Here is a 19,564-nt window from a genome sequence, read left to right on the forward strand (position 1 = left end):
ATTTTTAGCACTTTGTCCTAGTTTTTAAAGTTCCTTTAATGTGGTTATGCTGTGAAAATTAAAAAGTTTAGAGAGCGATACACCTGACTTAATAGGAGTGTGTGTGTGTGTGTGTCTCTGTCTGTCTGTCTGTCTGCATATGCACACGTGTGTATGCACACACAAGCAAGGGATCGTTCTGGATCACTCTGGTTTGTCACCACTACATTGAAATTTTAGCTTGATTTAAATATTGGAAAGAACATTTATGTAGATAAAGAAATAACTATGGGTCAGGTTTGGTATTTTGGAGATTTATGTCATATGAGGTGTATCTTGGAAAGAGCTTTGTTTTATGATCACTTTACTTGTGTTTGATGACAACTGAAGCTACATATCATACATTTGCTGGTTTGACTAGAATTGCTTGCTCCCCTATCCAAGGGGTGGCAGCAGAGCAAACACCATACTGTCATTAATCAACTTGGGGAAAGTATCACAAAGGTTGTGAACCAGCCCTCTAGATTTTGAGTAGAAACACCAACATTTGGAGCTATAACATGAGCTGACAATCTGGAACTAACTTTTTGTTTTGCTTTGTTTTTTGCTGTTGTTAATCCTTACCTGTTATTTTTTTCTTTTTTTTTTTCTTTTTTTTTTTAATATATTTTTATTGATTTTTTACAGAGAGGAAGGGAGAGAGATAGATAGTCAGAAACATCGATGAGAGAGAAACATCGACCAGCTGCCTCCTGCACACCTCCCACTGGGGATGTGCCCGCAACCAAGGCACATGCCCCCGACCAGAATCGAACCCGGGACCCTTGAGTCCGCAGGCCGACGCTCTATCCACTGAGCCAAACCGGTCTTGGCAACCTGTTATTTTTTTCCATTGCTTTTCAGAGAGAGTAGGAGAGAGGGAGAGACAGACAGACATCTATGTCTTACACATCGACTGGTTGCCTCCGGCACATGCCCTGGCTAGGGGGCAGGGATCGAACTCATGACCCTTTGCTTCAAGGGCCCGTGCTCTAACCAGTGAGGGACACAAGGCCAGGACAGAACTGTTTTGATAATGGAAGGACCAGATAGCCAGTTTGTTTACTTGTAAAGAGTGCATCTGACCAGAGGACCTGTGTGATTTACCACTAGGAGAAAACTTTCAGAAGGCAGGATCTTGTGTAAATGAGGTCCTATGACAAAGCTAATATAGGGGTTTCTTCTAATGTTTGTTATTGTTCCCCTGACTGTGCTTCTTCACTTCTTTTTATTAGTCACTTGGCACAGAAGCCATTTGACTTGATGTTGTATCCATCTTTCTAGTTTCTTTTTCTTGGCAACTTCTACGGGACACTGGATATATGTAATTAGTGGAAAGCTCGGCTGTTTGTTTGTTTGTTTGTTTGTTTGTTTTAAGCTGAGATATTTTATTTATTTATTTTAAATCCTTGCCCGAGGACATGCTTAGAGAGGGGAAGGGGTGGGGGGAGAGGTAAGAGAGAAACATCTATCAGTTGCCTTCTGTTCTAACCAGCAACCTTTTGGTGCACAGAACGGTGTTCAACCAACTGAGCCACTCCAGCTGGGCCTTAGTGGTACATTTGTTTTTAATGTGTTTTTGTTGATTTTAAAGAGGAAGAGTTGGGCGGGGGGCATTATTTGACTGCCTCCTGCACCTCCCCCCGCCCCCCATTTGAGGATGGAGCCGCAACTGGGAATTGAAGCAGCAATCTCTGTGCACTGGACAAATGCTCAACCAACTGAGCCATACCAGCCAGGGCCCTTAGGTGTTTGTTTGGTTTTGTTTTTTATTGATTTCAGAGAGGAAGGGAGAGGGATAGAGAGATATAAACATCAATGATGTGAGAGAATCATTGATCAGCTTCCCCCTGCACGCCCCCTACAGGGGATCAAGCCCACAACCTAGGCATATGCCCTTGGCTGGAATCGAACCCAGGACCTTTCAGTTTGCAGACCGATGCTGTATCCACTGGGCCAAACCAGCTAGGACCCTTAGGCGTTCTTGACAGCCTTCCCAGTTATCTAAAAACACCCTTGCTCTGGCTAGGTAGCTCAGTTGGTGAGAGTGTCGTCCCCATACACCAAGATTTCTGTTTTGATCCCTGGTCAGGGCACATAAAAGAACCAACCCATGGGTACATAAGTAAGTGGGACAACAAATCAGTGTTTCTCTCTCTTCTCTTTTCTTTCTCTCTCTCAACTCAAATAAGAAAAAAAAATTGTTGTCATTGGGGTTTTTTGTTGTTAATTCTCACCCGAGGATATTTTTCCATTGATTTTTAGGGAGAGAAACATCGATGTGAGAGAAACACATTGATTGGTTGCCTCCTGCACAAGCCCTGACCAGGGCCCAGGCCAGGGAGGAGCCTGTAACCAAGGTAAGTGTCCTTGACCAGAATCAAACCCGGGACTCTTTGGTCCGCAGGCCGACACTCTATCCACTGAGCCAAACTGGCTAGGGCAAAAAAAAAGAGAGAGAGAGAGAGGCTAACCTGTTTCCACATGATACTATACTTACAATGATTAAACTTATCATAGCCATTTTTTAAAAATATTTTTTAAGCTAGTGGCCCAGTGCACTGATTCATGCACACTGAAAGGAAATTAATTAGAAGAAATATTTTAATAGCGCTATTCACCCTTTTTCTATAATAGAAGTGTTAGAGATTAAAGAAAATTAGTATCCCTGACCGGTTTGGCTTAGTGGATGGAGCGCCGGCCTGCGGACTGAAGGGTCCCAGGTTCGATTCCGATCAAGGGCATTTACCTTAGTTGCAAGCACATCCCCAGTGGGGGTGTGCAGGAAGCAGCTGATTGATGTTTTTCTCTCATCAATATTTCTAACTCTCTGTCCCTCTCTCTTCCTCTCTATAAAAGATCAATAAAATATATTTTAAAAAGAAAATTAGTAAAATGTATATGAAAATCCTATATAACAAAAGCCTAATATGCTAAGTGTCTGGCCGTTCATACAACCAGTCACTATGACACGCACTCACCACCAGGGGAGAGGTGTTCTGACCAGCAGGTTACTCCCGTGGTATGTGTCCTGGCCTACCCCTTTTTATTTTTTTATTTTAAACATTTTTATTGATTTCAGAGAGGAAGGGGGGAGCGGAGGAAGAGAGACAGAAACATCAGCAATGAGAGAGAATCACTGATCAGCCGCCTCCTGCATGCCCCCCATCGGGGATCGAGCCCACAATCCGAGCATGTGCCCCTGACCAGAATCGAACCCAGGACCCTTCAGTCCTCAAGCCAACACTCCATCCATTGAGCCAAACCAGCTAGGGCTGGCCTACCCCCTTTTTAAAGTGTGCAATTCACTGGGTTGTTGCTTCAAAGTTGTGTGACAATCACCTCTGTGTAATTTTCATCAGCCCGAAAAGAAACCTCCCATGCCCGTTAGCAGTCATTCCCTATTCCACCTTGGCAATCACTCCTTTCTCTGTGTCTAGGTTGCCTGTTCTAGACCTTCATGTCCTTTGCCCACTTTTAATTTTGATGAAGTCCACCTGATCTAAATAATCTTATAAATAGAAATTTTCCATGCTGTTTGGGTGTTAATGAGAGCTCATTATACTTGCATTTCTGAAACCAAGAAGAAAGTCAGAGATGAGAAAAGCACCTTAAGGAACACAACTTACAGGAACCTTTTTTGAAAAGGAACCAGGTGAATGAACTCCCCAGGTGATTTTGTGCAGTCAAAATTAAGAGCTATATTTTAAGGGAAGTGTGTGTTGTAGCTCTGGGTATCCTTTGATTACACTGTTGTAGTCCCTACCTGCTTGGTCACTTTGAGAGTGATCTATTTCTACTATTTTAGGGGAATCTCACATGAATTTAAACTCTTATGTGGTACTTGAACCTCTGGTGTTATTCTTTCTTTCACAGCAATGGCACAAGCATGATATCATTGATCATTCCTCCCAAAGACCAGATTTCACGAGTAGCAAAAATGTTAGCAGATGAGTTTGGAACTGCGTCTAACATTAAGTCACGAGTAAACCGCCTTTCAGTCCTGGGAGCCATTACATCTGTACAACAAAGACTCAAACTTTATAACAAAGGTAATCTGAAAGGGGGTTTGGGGGAGGGGCAATGGGGGGATAAGGACAGATATGTAATACTTTAATAAAGAAAGAAAAAGAAGAATATGAAAAGATGCTCAACATCACCAATTTTCAGAGAAATACAAATCAAAACCACAATGAGTTACCACTTCACACCCATTAAAAGGTCTATTATAAAAAATAAAAATCACAGAAAATAGCAGGCCTTGGTGAGATGTGGAAAAATTGGAATGCTTGTGCATTGCTGATAGGAATGTAAAATAATGCAGTTGCTTTGGAAAACTCTGGTGGTTCCTCAAACATTAAAAATAAACTGTAAAAGAAAAAAAAAGGTAATCTGGAGCTTGATCATTTTTCTCCTCTGCTTTGTTTGTATTGGTTATATTTTCCACTTGGATCCTGCCTTTAGGCTTTTGGTCACTAGTGCTTCCTTTCAGAAGTGTCCCTTTGACCTTGGAATTTAACCCCCTTTTTTAAGTTATTTTTTGAAAGTTAAGTAGTATTAGTATTAAACATCGCAAGGAAGTTTCAAATTCCAGGATAGAATTCTGCCTGAGAGATTTGTAGATATTTCTGCTTTATTTAAATTAGGATTTAAAGGGCAGGGATTGTAGACTGTGGAATAATTTTCTATGAGGAGGAATTAGCTGTGGGTTTATGTAGAGAAATTGTTTGTGGTGGTTTTTTTTTGCAGTACCTCCAAATGGCCTGGTTGTTTACTGTGGTACAATTGTAACAGAAGAAGGAAAGGAAAAGAAAGTCAACATTGACTTTGAACCTTTCAAACCAATAAATACATCATTGTATCTGTGTGACAACAAATTCCATACAGAGGTAAGAAGTTCAAGTACAGACTATTTTCATCACCCCCAAAAGAAACCCCATACCTATTAATCACTCCCATTCTCTGTGCCCCCCACAAACACACCAAGATCCCTCCTCTCTCTGCTACCACTAATCTATTTCTATCTCTGTAGATTTGCTTATATTGGCATTTCATATGAATGTAATCATACAACTAGACTCTAGAGCAGTGGTTCTCAACCTTGGCTGCACATTAGAATCACCTGGGAATCTTTTTAAAATCCTGATTTCTGGGCCTCATCCTCCAGAAATTCTGTTTCTTTGTTATGGGGTGGGGCCACAACATTAGTAACAAAGAAACAGAATTTCCACTGCTCTAGAGGCTTTTTGTGAATGGCTTCTTTCACTTAGCGTAATGTTTTCAAGGTTCGTCTGTGTTGTATTTTTTTTAATATGTTTTTATTGATTTCAGAGAGGAAGGGAGAGAGAGAAACATCAATGATGAGAGAGAATCATTGATCAGTGGCTGCCTTTTGCACAACCCCTCCCTCCCTACCCTCCCCAAGGATTGAGCCTGCAACCCGGACATGTGCCCTTGACTGGAATCAAACCTGCAGCCCTTCAGTCCACAGCCCGGACACTCCATCCATTGAGCCAAACCGACTAGGGCTATGTTGTGGTATTGAATCTGTGGTATTCATCCTTTTTATTGCCAGATATTTGCTACATTTTATTTATCCATCAGTTTATGGGCATTTGCATTCCCACTATTTAGGTATTATGAATAATGCTGCTTTGAACATACATGTACAAGTTTTGTGTGTGTTTTAATGATTTTATTGTGTGGGTTTTTTGTTTTTTTTTGAGAGAGAAATATCAGTTTCCTCCCAAATACTTCCCAACAGGGGACCAAACTTGCAACTTGGGCATGTGCCCTAACCAGGAATCGAAACAGTGACCTTTTGGTGCGTAGGATGATGCTCAACCAACTGAGCACACTGGCCAAGGATACATGAACACATATTTGTATGACCATGTTTTCATTGAGGGTAGTATATACCTAAGAATGGAATTTCTGGATCCTATAGTAACTATGTATAACATTTTGAGGAATTGCAAGACTGTTTTTTGAATCATTGTATCATTTTAAGGGTGGGTATTTTCAAAAAAATAGAAGAGTTTATCTTTATTATGACACACTGAAAGACATGATCATTGATCATGTTTGAGGAAAATGCTAAGTTGATTTGGATAACTACAGGTGAAGAAATAATTGGCTACCTGATCTCTTTTTCTCCCTATGTACCTATGATGCTTGCCTGTATTCCTTGAACTCTTTGTGTTCATGCTCACAAATTATAAAATCTTTACTAACAAGACTTTAAGAGCTTTCTTTTTTTTCCCCTATAAAACTTTTGAGTGACAGAGCTGCCATAAGATGAATGTTAGGGTAGAAAGGAAACCTCATTAGAGTGACCTAAATCAGTCAACAATAGAACAATCAAGAATTCACAGCTGGCTCCTAGTTCAGTCTTTTGCCTTTCATCAACCTAGGGCCGAGGTCGGCAGCGTCTTGCGAGCCACATGCAGCTCTTTGGCCCCTTGAGTGTGGCTCTTCCTAAGCCTTAGGAGTACCATAATTAAGTTAGTAACAATGTACCTACCTATATAGTTTAAATTTAAAAAATTTGGCTCTCAAAAGAAATTTCAATTGTTGTACTATTGATATTTGGCTCTGTTGACTAATGAGTTTGCCGACCACTGACCTAGGGGAAAATCTCTACACTGGAATTAGAACTGACATTTGTCAATTCACTTTACAGTGGATGGTTTTTGCTCACTTGACAGGAAGCACACTTCAAGTTGGGTCTTGGTTGGTGCATAGATGTTGAGACTGTTCTTCTCTTGGGTATCACATTCTTCTGGCAAAATCTTCATTGGGAGGCTCTCGGCCACCCTATCCCACTTACTATATCTGATTTGATGAAAGCAAATTTTGTATCTTACTAAATTAAATAGTACCTGGTACTCATATTTTCTAGCTTTAGCTTACTTACTAAGTTAGTTTCTTCTTCCAAGGTACCGTTTATTCTTACTAGCTTTATTTTTTTCTTTAGTTGATATGTCAATAACTAGATGTGGATGTGGCATATTGCATAGCACAACTTATGTCCTATTTAATCAGGATAATTATACCTTTTTATGAGGAATAAGTGTATTCCATGATAAGCAAACATGTTAAAAACTTGCATTAATCAGGCCACCTAACAGCATTTCAGTAAAGCAGAAATTTTAACACGTGCAATATTTATGTCAATGCTAACTATCAAGCATAATTTGGTTAAAGATTGATTTTTAGTAATTAATCTGCTTTCTAGTCAATTTTTGAAGAGGCTGTTTTCTTCCTTAGTTAAAATGGAATGGGTAATTTCTTAGCTCTAAAGAGGCTGCCATCTAGCAAGTCATCTAACAAGCCTATAGTATTCAAAGTCCATCATGAAAATGTTTTTTTTTTTAATATATTTTATTGATTTTTTCACAGAGAGGAAGGGAGAGGGATAGAGAGCTAGAAACATTGATGAGAGAGAAACATCGATTCAGCTGCCCCCTGCACACTCCCCACTGGGGACGTGCCCGCAACCAAGGTACATGCCCCTGACCAGAACCGAACCTGGGACCCTTCAGTCCGCAGGCCGACGCTCTATCCACTGAGCCAAACCGGCCAGGGCCATCATGAAAATGTTTATACGAATCCCAGGACTATTTAAATATTTGCTTTTTCAGGAGGCAGAAATATAGGGGATATACTTCTAACGTAGAAGGAGGGTTTTCCCCCATAAAAATTCATAATCATTAGCTATACCACCTCTAAAATAAAATTGAGTTTTGGCTCGACTGGTGTGGCTCAGTGGTTGAGCATTGACTCCGGACCCAGGAGGTCACAGTTTGATTTCAGTCAGGACACATGCCCAGGTTGCAGACTCAGTTCCCCGTGGGGGGCTTGCAGGAGGTAAGCTGATCAATGATGTTTCTCATTAATGTTTCTATCTACTCTTCTCCCTTCCTAGAGATAATTAAACATTTTTAATTGAGTTTTGTATCTTGATATTAATGATGCTTAAGACATAGGAGTTAAACATTTCCAAAGTAGATCTTTATATAGACTATTTCTCGGTTTTGTACTCATGTACTCCCACTCTAGAGTTGATTTACAAGATATTTGCTATGACGAATACTGCCTATTAATGCTGGGGTTACTAATGGTAACAGAAATTCAACTTTTTTAGGTTAAACTTTTAATTTGAATATTGTGTTCATAGACTACCAACAGTCTAAATCAAATCAAGGACTAGGGAGAATTTAAGCCCTATAACTCTGGGTTTTATAATCATGTACCCAGGTCAGTTTTGTTGAAAGGCTTCACATCAATATCATTGGCTTTTTCCTGCATCAGAAATTCAAAATTGTCTCTGTGAGTTTCATATTTATAGCTAAAGTCTATAAATTACTCCATAAAATGGTCTTCCTGTGGTATTCATACCATACTGAGTGCATTGTCCTTTCAGAGTTATCATGACCTTATCAGAAGTTTGAGATTTACTGTATGGTATTTGTGTTTGCTTTTCAGGCTCTTACAGCACTACTTTCAGATGACAGCAAATTTGGCTTCATTGTAATAGATGGTAGTGGTGCACTTTTTGGCACACTCCAAGGGAACACAAGAGAAGTCCTGCACAAATTCACTGTGGATCTCCCAAAGAAACATGGTAATATAGGAAGAGAACATGAGCCCATTGCTTTATATCTAGCAGTAAGAGAACAGATAGTATAATGGGGGTGTGGGTGGTAAGTCCAGATGATGGGAGAAGCATCATGAAATGACTCTGGTGCTTATGGCTCTTCTTTTGACAAGAGAATTAGTAGTCACTCTCTGAAAACAAGTAAAGGTTTATGCCAAATATTTAGTTAAGGAGATGGTGATTTTTCTCTGTCCTTTTGGGGGGATGATAGCATGATTATTTAGTTAGTTTTTAATTATTAAGACATCTTGTACTTCTTAATAATTTACTTTTTCCTTGCCGCTTTTGTGTCAAAGGTAGAGGAGGTCAGTCAGCCTTGCGTTTTGCCCGTTTAAGAATGGAAAAGCGACATAACTATGTTCGGAAAGTAGCTGAGACTGCTGTGCAGCTGTTTATTTCTGGGGACAAAGTGAATGTGGCTGGTCTCGTTTTAGCTGGATCTGCTGACTTTAAAACTGAACTAAGTCAATCTGATATGTTTGATCAGGTAAGTGAGAAGTAAATGCTCTATTATGTAATTTTCTGGTGGGAGTAGTGGGACCTCTGAGCCACTGGGACATGCACATCTTTTTTATTTTTACTGCTTCTGAGTTGGCGAGATTTCGGGTGTTTATTAGGGAACATTCCCCCATGCTTTTCTGGGCCCTTTCACTTTTGAAATCAGCCATTTTGAGATAGCATATTTCTGGTCTTATAGAGGCCTCTGAGTGGGTTGTCATGCTTGGCTTTAAAATGAAATTTGATTTCAAAAAACTAGGAACTGGCTTTTTCTTTTTCTTATTTATTCTTGTAGGTAAGTAAAGCAGTGATATGACAGGGCTTATTAAGCCTAAAGCTTTAATCCAGAAAGATCTTTTGGTTTATGACATGGGCTTGGCCATAAGACACATTCCCAAGGTGGTCTCATTGTGGGTGAGGGAGGTAACATTATGGTAGGCTCACCAACCAAGTTGTCTTGTACTGTACTACCTTATATAGCAAGAAGTAATAATTCTCTCTTTCCTTCCCAAGAAATTTAGTTTTGTTTATATTTAATGAATTATATAGGTCCAATAGAATATGTGATATGATTGGTTGGGGAAGTATATCCTGGCAGTGTTGCTCACTGAGACCTGCTAATGAATAAGTTGGGCCTGGCATGTTCTCCCTCTTTAGACTTCGTGATCAGTTGCCAAGTTTTGCATGCCATTAAGAGGTAATGGGTCTTAGTGAAGGTGTTTTGAACTACTAATTATGCTTCTTTTTTTTTTTTCCTTCTTTGTGTCAGAGGTTGCAATCAAAAGTTTTAAAATTAGTTGATATATCCTATGGTGGGGAAAATGGATTCAACCAAGCTATTGAGTTATCTACTGAAGTCCTCTCCAACGTGAAATTCATTCAAGAAAAGAAATTAATAGGTATCGGTGGAATGCAAATTATTTACTTATTCTGTGAAATGTTTTTATATGTTTATACGTGATTGTACATATGAAACATGCTAAAAGGGTAAGAGGAAGATTTAGCATTTTTATTAAGATGTTTCACAGTGGAATCATTTTAATCTTTCTTTAGTCATTAGGTCTAATAAATCTGTTTATATTTGCACTATTTTTACCCTTTGGCAATAGCAACCAAAATTCAGTCTTTTTATCTAATCTATATATATAAAACCCTAAGCGACCAGTTGACCGTTTGACTGGTCATTATGACATACACTAACCACCAGGGGGCAGACGCTCAACACAGTGCGCTCCCACAGTGGGAGCTCCGCTCAGCCGATGCGGCTCACCTGATGCGACTCACAGCTGGCTGAGCGCAGCTGCAGCTGCGCAAGCCTCTCCAGCCTCTGGCAGGAGCGGAGCGCGGCCTAGCCCCAGGCTCAGGCTCCTCCCTGGCCGCCTGCCACTTCTTGCACTACTACATCCTTCAGGGGTTGGCGGACTACAGACTGCTGGTTTCAGCCCAATCCCCTCCCCTGAGGGGTCCCGGATTGCAAGAGGGCACAGGCCAGGCTGAGGGACCCCACCAGTGTACAGCGGTTCTCAACCTGTGGGTCGCAACCCCTTTGGGGGTCAAACAACCCTTTCACAGGGGTCACCTAAGACCATCAGAAAACACATATATAATTACATATTGTTTTTGTGATTAATCAATTATGCTTTAATTATGTCCAATTTGTAACAATGAAAATACATCCTGCATATCAGATACTTACATTACGATTCATAACAGTAGCAAAATTACAGTTATGAAGTAGCAACGAAAATAATTTTATGGTTGGGGATCACCACAACATCAGGAACTGTATTAAAGGGTCGCAGCATTAGGAAGGTTGAGAACCACTGCTCTAGTATATAATATATTTATATGTGTGTGTGTGTTTCCCTGATTGGGAGGGTGAGGGAGAGAAAAATAGAAAGATCAGAGGTGAGAGAGAATCAATGATCAGCTACCTCCTGCATGCCCCCTACCTGAGGGTCAAGCCTGCAACCCCCAGCCATGTGCCCTATCCTCCTAGTTCATAGGTCAATGATCAACCACACCGGCCAGGCCCAAACTTCAGTCTTATTTCCCATATTAATTATCCTTTGTAATAGAGTGATGAATAGAGAGCCTGAATTAAAGATTAGTATGGCCATTGTTTGCTCAGCTATTGCCTCTTCAGAGTCAATTTTTGGAGCCTCAACTAGTGGTATTTTCTTCACTGGTTTTGAGCACTTAATCATTTTTTTAAAAATATATTTTATTGAGTTTTTACAGAGAGGACGGGAGAGAGATAGAGGGAGTTAGAAACATCAGTGAGAGAGAAACATCGATCAGCTGCCTCCTGCACACCCCCTACTGGGGATGTGCCCGCAACCAAGGTACATGCCCTTGATCAGAATTGAACCTGGGACCCTTCAGTCCGTAGGCCGACGCTCTATCTGCCGAGCCAAACCGGCTAGGGCTCTTTTTGTTGTTTTTTTTTTTTTTTAATATTTTTTTAATTGATTTCAAAGAGGAAGGGAGATGGGGAGAGAGAGAGATGGAAACATCAATGATAAGAGAGAATCATTGATTGGCCCCCTCCTGAACGCCCCCTACTGGGGATTGAGCCTGCAGCCCAGGCATATGCCCTAGACCAGAATCGAACCTGTGATCCTTCAGTCTGTAGGCCTACTCTTGATCCACTGAGCCACGCTGGCTAGGGCTCTTTTTTTTTTCTTTAATATATTTGTATTGATTTCAGTGAGGAAGGGAGAAGGAGAGAGAGATTGAAACATCAATGATGAGAGGGAATCATTGATAGGCCACCTCCTTCACGCCCCCTACTGGGGATCGAGCCCACAACCTGGGCATGTGCCCCTGACCAGAATCAAACCCAGGACCTTTCAATCCCTAGGCCAACGCTCTATCCATTGAGCCAAACTGGCTAGGGCAAGCACTTACTCATTTTTAAGTTGGTTTTTTAAATATATCTCTCTCTTGATTTTGAGTGTAAGAGGGTCTATATCTACAAAGGAAACTTTAATATATGTCCTTATTGACTTGTCCCTACTTACAGGACGATACTTTGATGAAATCAGCCAGGACACGGGCAAGTACTGTTTTGGAGTTGAAGATACACTAAAAGCTTTAGAAATGGGAGCTGTAGAAATTCTAATAGTCTACGAAAATCTGGATATAATGAGATACGTCCTTCATTGCCAAGGCACAGAAGGTATGAAAATTAGAAAATCAGATTGCTGTTTGTTACTGACCTGTGTATGAAGGAATCCGGGGCGGGGGCGGGAGGGTAGATTTAGGAGAGATGACAGATTGCAGGACCAATCAGAAGGCAGATCTATACCTTGTTCCCATCTCTTTCATTCTGTAGCATATTCCTGCATAGTTTCTGCTTGAACTGCTAAATGTCTACTTAAAATTGTTAAATTTTTGGAGAACAGGGCTGTATCCTGATGTCTTTGGTGGTTCCTCATGATAGGAGCAATGTACCCAGTAGATACTCAATGCTTGCTGACTAATAATCATATGGGGAAAAAAGTTGGTAGGATAAGTTCAGAAGCCCTTTTATCTAACCTAACTCATCTCATGGGGCTTATACTTGTTAGCATGTGAGAACCAAGTTAACACATTTTCCCCCCCTCCCCATTACTGCAGAGGAGAAAATTCTCTATCTAACTCCAGAACAAGAGAAGGATAAATCTCATTTCACAGACAAAGAGGTATGTGATTGTTTTCTTGGTAATACATGCACGGAAAGACGAATCCATATGTTAGAGCACTGGCAGTGTACAGTATCCGTCTGGGAAACCAAACCTCCTGTTTGTCAGTTGGGGGTGACAGGAGGTGGTCAGCTACTATCCGCCACATACCAACCTGATTCCAAAGAAGGAGGCCAAGTCGTGGTTACTGTAGTTATTTTTAAAGTAGTTAAATATTCTCATCCTCGAAATAGTGAAAAGGAAGATTTTTTTTTTAATAAATCTTTGTTGTTCAGATTATTACAGTTGTTCCTCTTTTTTCTCCCCATAGTTCCCCTCCACCCAGTTCCCACCCCACCCCATGCTCTTAACCCCCCCCCCCCACCATTGTCCTCATCCATAGGTGTTTGATTTTTGTCCAGTCTCTTCCCACACCCGCTTCCTCCAAGAATTGTCAGTCCACTCCCTTTCTATGCCCCTGATTCTATTATATTCACCAGTTTATTCTGTTCATTATATTTTTTATTCACTTGATTTTTAGATTCACTTGTTGATAGATATGTATTTGTTGTCACTTTGTTGTGCATAATTTTTATCTTTACCTTTTTCTTCTTCTTCCTCTTCTTAAAGAATACCCTTCAGCATTTCATATAATACTGTTTTGGTGGTGGTGAACTCCTTTAGCTTGTTCTTATCTGTGAAGCTCTTTATCCGACCTTCAATTCTGAATGATAGCTTTGCTGGGTAGAGTAATCTTGGTTGTAGGTTCTTGCTATTCATCACTTTGAATATTTCTTGCCACTCCTTTCTGGCCTGCATAGTTTCTGATGAGAAATCAGCTGACAATCGTATGGTACTCCCTTGTAGGTAACTAACTGTTTTTCTCTTGTTGCTTTTAAGATTCTCTCTTTGTCCTTTGCCCTTGGCATTTTAATTATGATGTGTCTTGGTGTGGTCCTCTTTGGATTCCTCTTGTTTGGGGTTCTCTGTGCTTCCTGGACTTGTAAGTCTATTTCTTTCACCAGGTAGGGAAAGTTTTCTGTCATTATTTCTTCAAATAGATTTTCAATATCTTGCTCTCTCTTCTTCTGGCACCCTCATAATTCAGATGTTGGTACACTTGAAGTTGTCCCAGAGTCTCCTTACACTATCTTCATATTTTCGGATTCTTTTTGCTTTTTGCGTTTCCAGTTGGGTGTTTTTTTGCTTCTTCGTATTTCAAATCTTTGACTTGATTTTTGGGATCCTCTAGACTGCTGTTGGATTTCTGTATATTATTCTTTATTTCAGTCAGTGTATGCTTAATTTCTAATTGGTCCTTTTTCATATCTTTGAGGGTCTCACTAAATTCCTTGGAGGTTTCTACAAGATTCTTGAGTAACCTTATAACCGTAGTTTTGAACTCTATATCCAGTAGTTTGCTTTCCTCCATTTCTTTTGTTTGTGACATGTTTCTTTGTCTCCACATTTTGGCTGCTTCCCTGGGTTGATAGAGTGGTTTTGTGTGCTAGGTGTGCTATAGGGCCCAGTGGCTCAGGCTCCCCAGTCACCTGAGGTGGGCTGTGTGCACAGTCTTCTTATAGTTAAGCTTTGATTGCTGTTGATATCACTGGGAGGAGTTGACCTCCAGATCAATTGGCTGTGAGGACCAGTTGTGTCTACAATGGGAGAACTTCTGTGCTGGAAACACCCTTATGGGGCAGGACTTGCTTCAGTGGGGCTTTGGTGCTGAGTCTGCCCCCTGAGTGTGTCTCTTATGGGTCTGAAGAGTTGTAATCCGTTATGGTCTCACTTTGACCACTGGGTACACTGACTCTTGGATCTCCAGGGAGGTGCAAAGTCAGCCACTGCCTGAGGCCACCCAGCAGGAGCTACAGAGAGATCTGCAGATTCCTCCTCTTTGTTTGGGGTATGGAGGTGCCCAGATGAGGCGCAGCTGTGAAGCAGTGCAGGCTGCTGACGTGCCTTAGGCCTTCTTTTGGAAGCTCTGGGGGGGGTTTTTTGACCCAGCTACAGTTTATTAGGTTAGGTTGCAGAAGGCCAGGCCATTTATATGCAGAACCCTCTGCACACAGCTTGGGTGGGGTTGTAAATTGGGTGGGGCGTGGTCTCAGGGAATCACAGGGCGGTACAAACAGCAACGGTTAGCCCTGCCCTGATAGGTCCCTAGGTCTCTGTGTCCCGCGGCCCCGTGGAGGAACAATGAACGCTGCAAGCACCTCTGAGAGAAAGCCTCCCTCGTGTTCTGGCCCAATGCCACAGTCCAGTTTCTCCCCATATGAGTCTGGGTCCCTAGAATCTCGCCCCGAACTGGATTTTAGAGTAGTCAGGAGTTTGTATCTCCCTCCTGATTGAAAAAGACCACAGTGTACCCAGTTGCCAGCCCATTTTGCGCGCCTCTGTACTTCCACTCTTCCACACCTCTGCACCTCCTACCAGTCTAAATGCGCTTTTCTCTTTCCCTCTAGTTGTCGGACTTCCACTCAGCCAGCCTTCCCATGGTTCTGGATGGTACCCATTTTGTCTTTTAGTTGTAGTTTTGATGTGGTTGTGGGAGGCAGCAAGTATAGGCGTTTACCTATGCCGCCATCTTGGTTCGAAGATATCTTTTTTTTTTTTTTTTTTAATATATTTTTATTGGTTCCAGATAGGAAGGGAAAGGGAGAGAGAGATAGAAACATCAATGATGAGAGAGTCCTCAATCAGCTGCCTCCTGTATGCTCCACACTGGGGATCGAGCTCGCAGCCCAGGCATATGCCCTAACCGGGAATCGAACCGTGACCTCCTGGCTCATAGGTTGATGCTCAACCACTGAGCCACGCCAGTCGGGCGATATCTTTTTTTAAAAATAATATATTTTTATTTCAGAAAGGAAGGGAGAGAGAGATAGAAACATCAATGATGGGCCCACAACCCAGGCATGTCCCCTGACCGAGAATCGAACCCATGACCTCCTGGTTCATAAGTGGACGTTCAAAACACAGCCACTCTGGCCAGGCAGAGGTAGAATTAATTTAATAGTGCCTCTCCTGCCCCATGAAATCTGTGCTGCTTTTTTACTTACTGTATTAGCTGTTTTGCTGAAATGGCTTCTGCAGGTTTGGTGTAAAAGCATCAGTAGAGCTTAAGGTGCCACCTGCCCAGCACAGCAGGTGGTAGGTTCCTCCATTTCTGAGATGTAAGACTTTATTTTGATCAGGCTGCTCCCAAAAACAATTCTGTGTGTCTCTTCTGGGCCATTTGAATGCCTAGAGACCCTTTACAACAGCCTGACTTCTAGAGACAACAGTAGGATCCATAAGTTGAAGAGGTGCTAAGTGTGTTTTGACATTTCATTGTTGATGCTAGAGCCTGGGGAAGAACATTATTTGAAATAATCAGAAGTTCTGTGTTGTTACAGTTATGTCACTAGAAATCAGAATTCACTTAAGAGAGTTTTACACACATATACATAATGAGAGGGAGAATGATGGGGGGCAGGGGAACAAGAATTGCTAAGTCTTGCTATATTCTAATCCCATTGTTTCTGTATCTCATGGTCGCCCCTGAAGACAGGACAAGAACATGAACTAATTGAGAGCATGCCCTTGCTGGAATGGTTTGCTAATAACTACAAAAAATTTGGAGCTACATTGGAAATTGTCACAGATAAGTCACAAGAAGGATCCCAATTTGTGAAAGGATTTGGTGGAATTGGAGGTGAGTAGCCAATTAGAAACCTAAACTTAAAGCCAGGCCCAAGGCCTTTCCAAAATAATGTTACTTCAAATGAGGTGTGCTCATCTCATCATCCACTGAAGGAGGAGGGAGAGGCAGCGCATGGCTGCCTGTTCCGTGGTTGGAAGCATTTTTTTAATCATTACCTTTTACTAGTAGCTTTCTTTAATTCTGCAAGGGAATTGGGCCTTCCTCATTCTGTTGAAGACTGGTGATTTACTCTTTGGTTTGTGTCCCCAGGTATCTTGCGGTACCGAGTAGATTTCCAGGGAATGGAATACCAAGGAGGAGACGACGAATTTTTTGACCTTGATGACTACTAGGTAGTCGACATGGGTCCGGCAAAATGTGCCTCACCCTCCAGCATCCAACCCAAGGAGCATACCCGTGGTGGAATCCAAACAGATCCCTGCCTTACAATTGGAACATTTCCAGAACTTAATCCATGAGCATTGGATACTGAAAAGAAAGCGGAAACAACCAGATCCAACCCTACACTTTGGTTTGTCATGGTGTCAGCGCAGCAGCAGCCTACAACTAAGTTCCTAAATGCCACTTTGGACTAATTTAAACAAGAATCCCAGTTTTTACTTTTACTCGATGGTGAAATTGGTTGCTCTTGTATTTTATGAAAAAAAAAAAATGATTTTTTTAACCTTCATACATAGAAGCAAAAATACTTTAACTGCTGTAAACCTTCAAAAGTTAATAGACATGAGATCATACTGATTTGTTTCTTATTTTGATTGGAAAAAATTAAATTGCTGCATTTCGCAGTGACCCATTTACATGGCATTCTCAGCTTAGACTGCATAAGAAGAAATATATGTGGTGAAATGTTGGAATCATTTCTCTCTCGGTCTCTTGTTTAATGTTGAAAGGGTGAGCTAATAGGCAATTTCACTCCCTCACACTACCCGTCCCCCCTCCAGACTGTTAGTTTCAAGGATGCAAATTGCATTGTCAAGTCAAGCTGACACATGAAGCATTTGGGCCAGTGCACTGTTTCCTTCAATGTGTTTTGCAGGCAAATTTGTGCCGGGGTTTTGGGAGCCCTTAGCATCCGTTGCTTTGACAAGGGTTCCCATAATCTTAGCTTAGAAACCAGTTTGGGATGCACATGTTGGGGCTTCTGTGCTATTGCTGGGAGTGGGATAAATAAAACATGCAATTTAAGTGGAAGCAAAGAAATTTAAAGATTATTTTATTTTGTTTGGGTCTGTCCTTGGTAAAGGGGAGGTGGTCGTGTTTTCCTTGCGTTGGATGGCATGAGATTATGTGAATATTTTGATTTTTTAAAGATGAACTGCAAGGTTCTTCATAGGAACAACAGATAAGACATGTGTGACTGCATGTAATTTTAACCCCTGACCTCCTGGTGGGGTGGGAGCATCTGTTTCGAATATGGGACTTGCAAGTACCTCTCATAGGAGAAAACATGAGAGGCGGGGTGGGAAGGGCGGGAAGGGATGGGACACAGCTTCTGGCACCAGGACATAACCATGTTGGGTCCACAAATGGGCTTGAAAACCTGAAGCTCATGCTTCACAGCTGGGCTGTGAGTTGGACTTGACCCCAGCTGACATGCAAGGTATCATGTGCCCGAGGTGGTGACAGTGAACAAAGTGTATAGGATGTGCCCAGTGGTAGCAATGGAAAAAAGTATACCAAATGGACTTTGAAGGGCCAAAGGTTTTAAAAGTCAATTGGTATCACCTCACACTGATAGGGTAGTGGGGTGCATTTGGTTTTCAAATTGGGTACTTTCAACACTTTAGTGCCTGACTGCTGTTCTTCATTAACTTGACTCAGTCACTCGTAGCTTTATTGGTCTGAACCAGCTCCTTGTTCCTAGGTTGCAGACCTGCCTATCGTTCCAATAATCCTGTTTCACTTGAATGAAGGGAGTATGTCTTAAATGTAAAGTTTCTGGTTCTCACACTGTACTCTGAGGTCCAAATGACTGTCTGTCGATGTGTAACCTGATGTCTCAACCCCCAATGAGAAGAGTCAGTTCTTTGGTATTCACCAATGCGGGAGGCTTCACTGGAACAGGCTTTTGCTTTGGGCTCTGCTATTTGTTTGCAGAACACCCAAGAGCGAGCAAACATGCCCTCTTCGCAGCAGTACCTTAGGGTTTTGCCATTGTAAATGGGTCTAATGTGATATGACAAGACCAGAGAAATTGGATGTAAATTTACATTTTTGACTATGCTTATTGTTTCACATGATACATTTAGGGTATGCAGCTCCTTTTGTAGTTTTTATTTTTACTATTTAAGTTTGGAAATGATGCCAAATTTTTGTATTTCTTTAATCAATGTGTTCTCTTCGGTGATATATATTGCATTATATATTGATGTGTGTATCAATATATACTGATATGTATTACACTTAACATACAAACACATCAATATGAGGGGGTAAAAACCGTAGCCTTTGCATTCTCTATAGTCTCTACAGAGAGATCCTAAGCAGCAAAATCTTGGTGTCGTGATGTACAGAAATGGAGAAGAGTATTAAACCATATTTAAGAATATATTTCGTGTGCTTGAGATTCTTTAGGATTGTTCCTAGAAAGATCTGAATGTGGAGATTGAGTGAGCTCTCCAAGGTATGTGTCAATTTAGTCATGGCTGATAACTTTCAGCCTAAGATTTTGTCTTCACTCCATTTGCCTATGGGAAGATATATGCAAAGGATGTCTGAGGTCATGATCTCATTTACCAGAGGAAGGAGGTTCAAGTTGCTGGGGCCAAACTGATTTGTATCTTCGATTCCACATGCACACCAAAGGAAAACCTGTCCCCCTTCTTAAGGCATTTTAACTGTTGTCCCATGTAACTCAACATTCCATGGAACTTGATGATGTACCCCATTTTATAGGTCAAAAGAGGTTAAGTAATAGCTCTTCAGTAGCAAAGTCATTTTATCCCAGGCCTGATTTCAAAATTGATTTTCTTTATATATCTGGTTTCCTTTGAGTCAATAGAATGGTCCAGATGG

The 19,564-nt window shown here is 41.3% G+C and overlaps 1 protein-coding gene across 1 annotated transcript in view; it reads left to right on the plus strand.

Moving 5' to 3' along the window:
* Positions 1-19,099, plus strand: part of ETF1 (eukaryotic translation termination factor 1) — a 35,025-nt gene extending 15,926 nt beyond the window's left edge. Inside the window, exons 3-11 of the mRNA XM_070414896.1 lie at positions 3,895-4,070; positions 4,768-4,907; positions 8,506-8,644; positions 8,974-9,164; positions 9,945-10,074; positions 12,201-12,356; positions 12,797-12,861; positions 16,393-16,540; positions 16,799-19,099. Coding sequence (XP_070270997.1) covers positions 3,895-4,070; positions 4,768-4,907; positions 8,506-8,644; positions 8,974-9,164; positions 9,945-10,074; positions 12,201-12,356; positions 12,797-12,861; positions 16,393-16,540; positions 16,799-16,881 — 1,228 coding nt within the window. The 3' untranslated portion in view covers positions 16,882-19,099. The remainder of the gene's footprint in view (positions 1-3,894; positions 4,071-4,767; positions 4,908-8,505; positions 8,645-8,973; positions 9,165-9,944; positions 10,075-12,200; positions 12,357-12,796; positions 12,862-16,392; positions 16,541-16,798) is intronic.
* Positions 19,100-19,564: the final 465 nt, after the last annotated feature.

This window comes from Myotis yumanensis, unplaced genomic scaffold (assembly GCF_028538775.1).
Source record: "Myotis yumanensis isolate MYYU_CA2020_CCGP unplaced genomic scaffold, mMyoYum1.0.hap1 SCAF_5, whole genome shotgun sequence".
Taxonomy (NCBI): Eukaryota; Metazoa; Chordata; class Mammalia; order Chiroptera; family Vespertilionidae; genus Myotis; species Myotis yumanensis.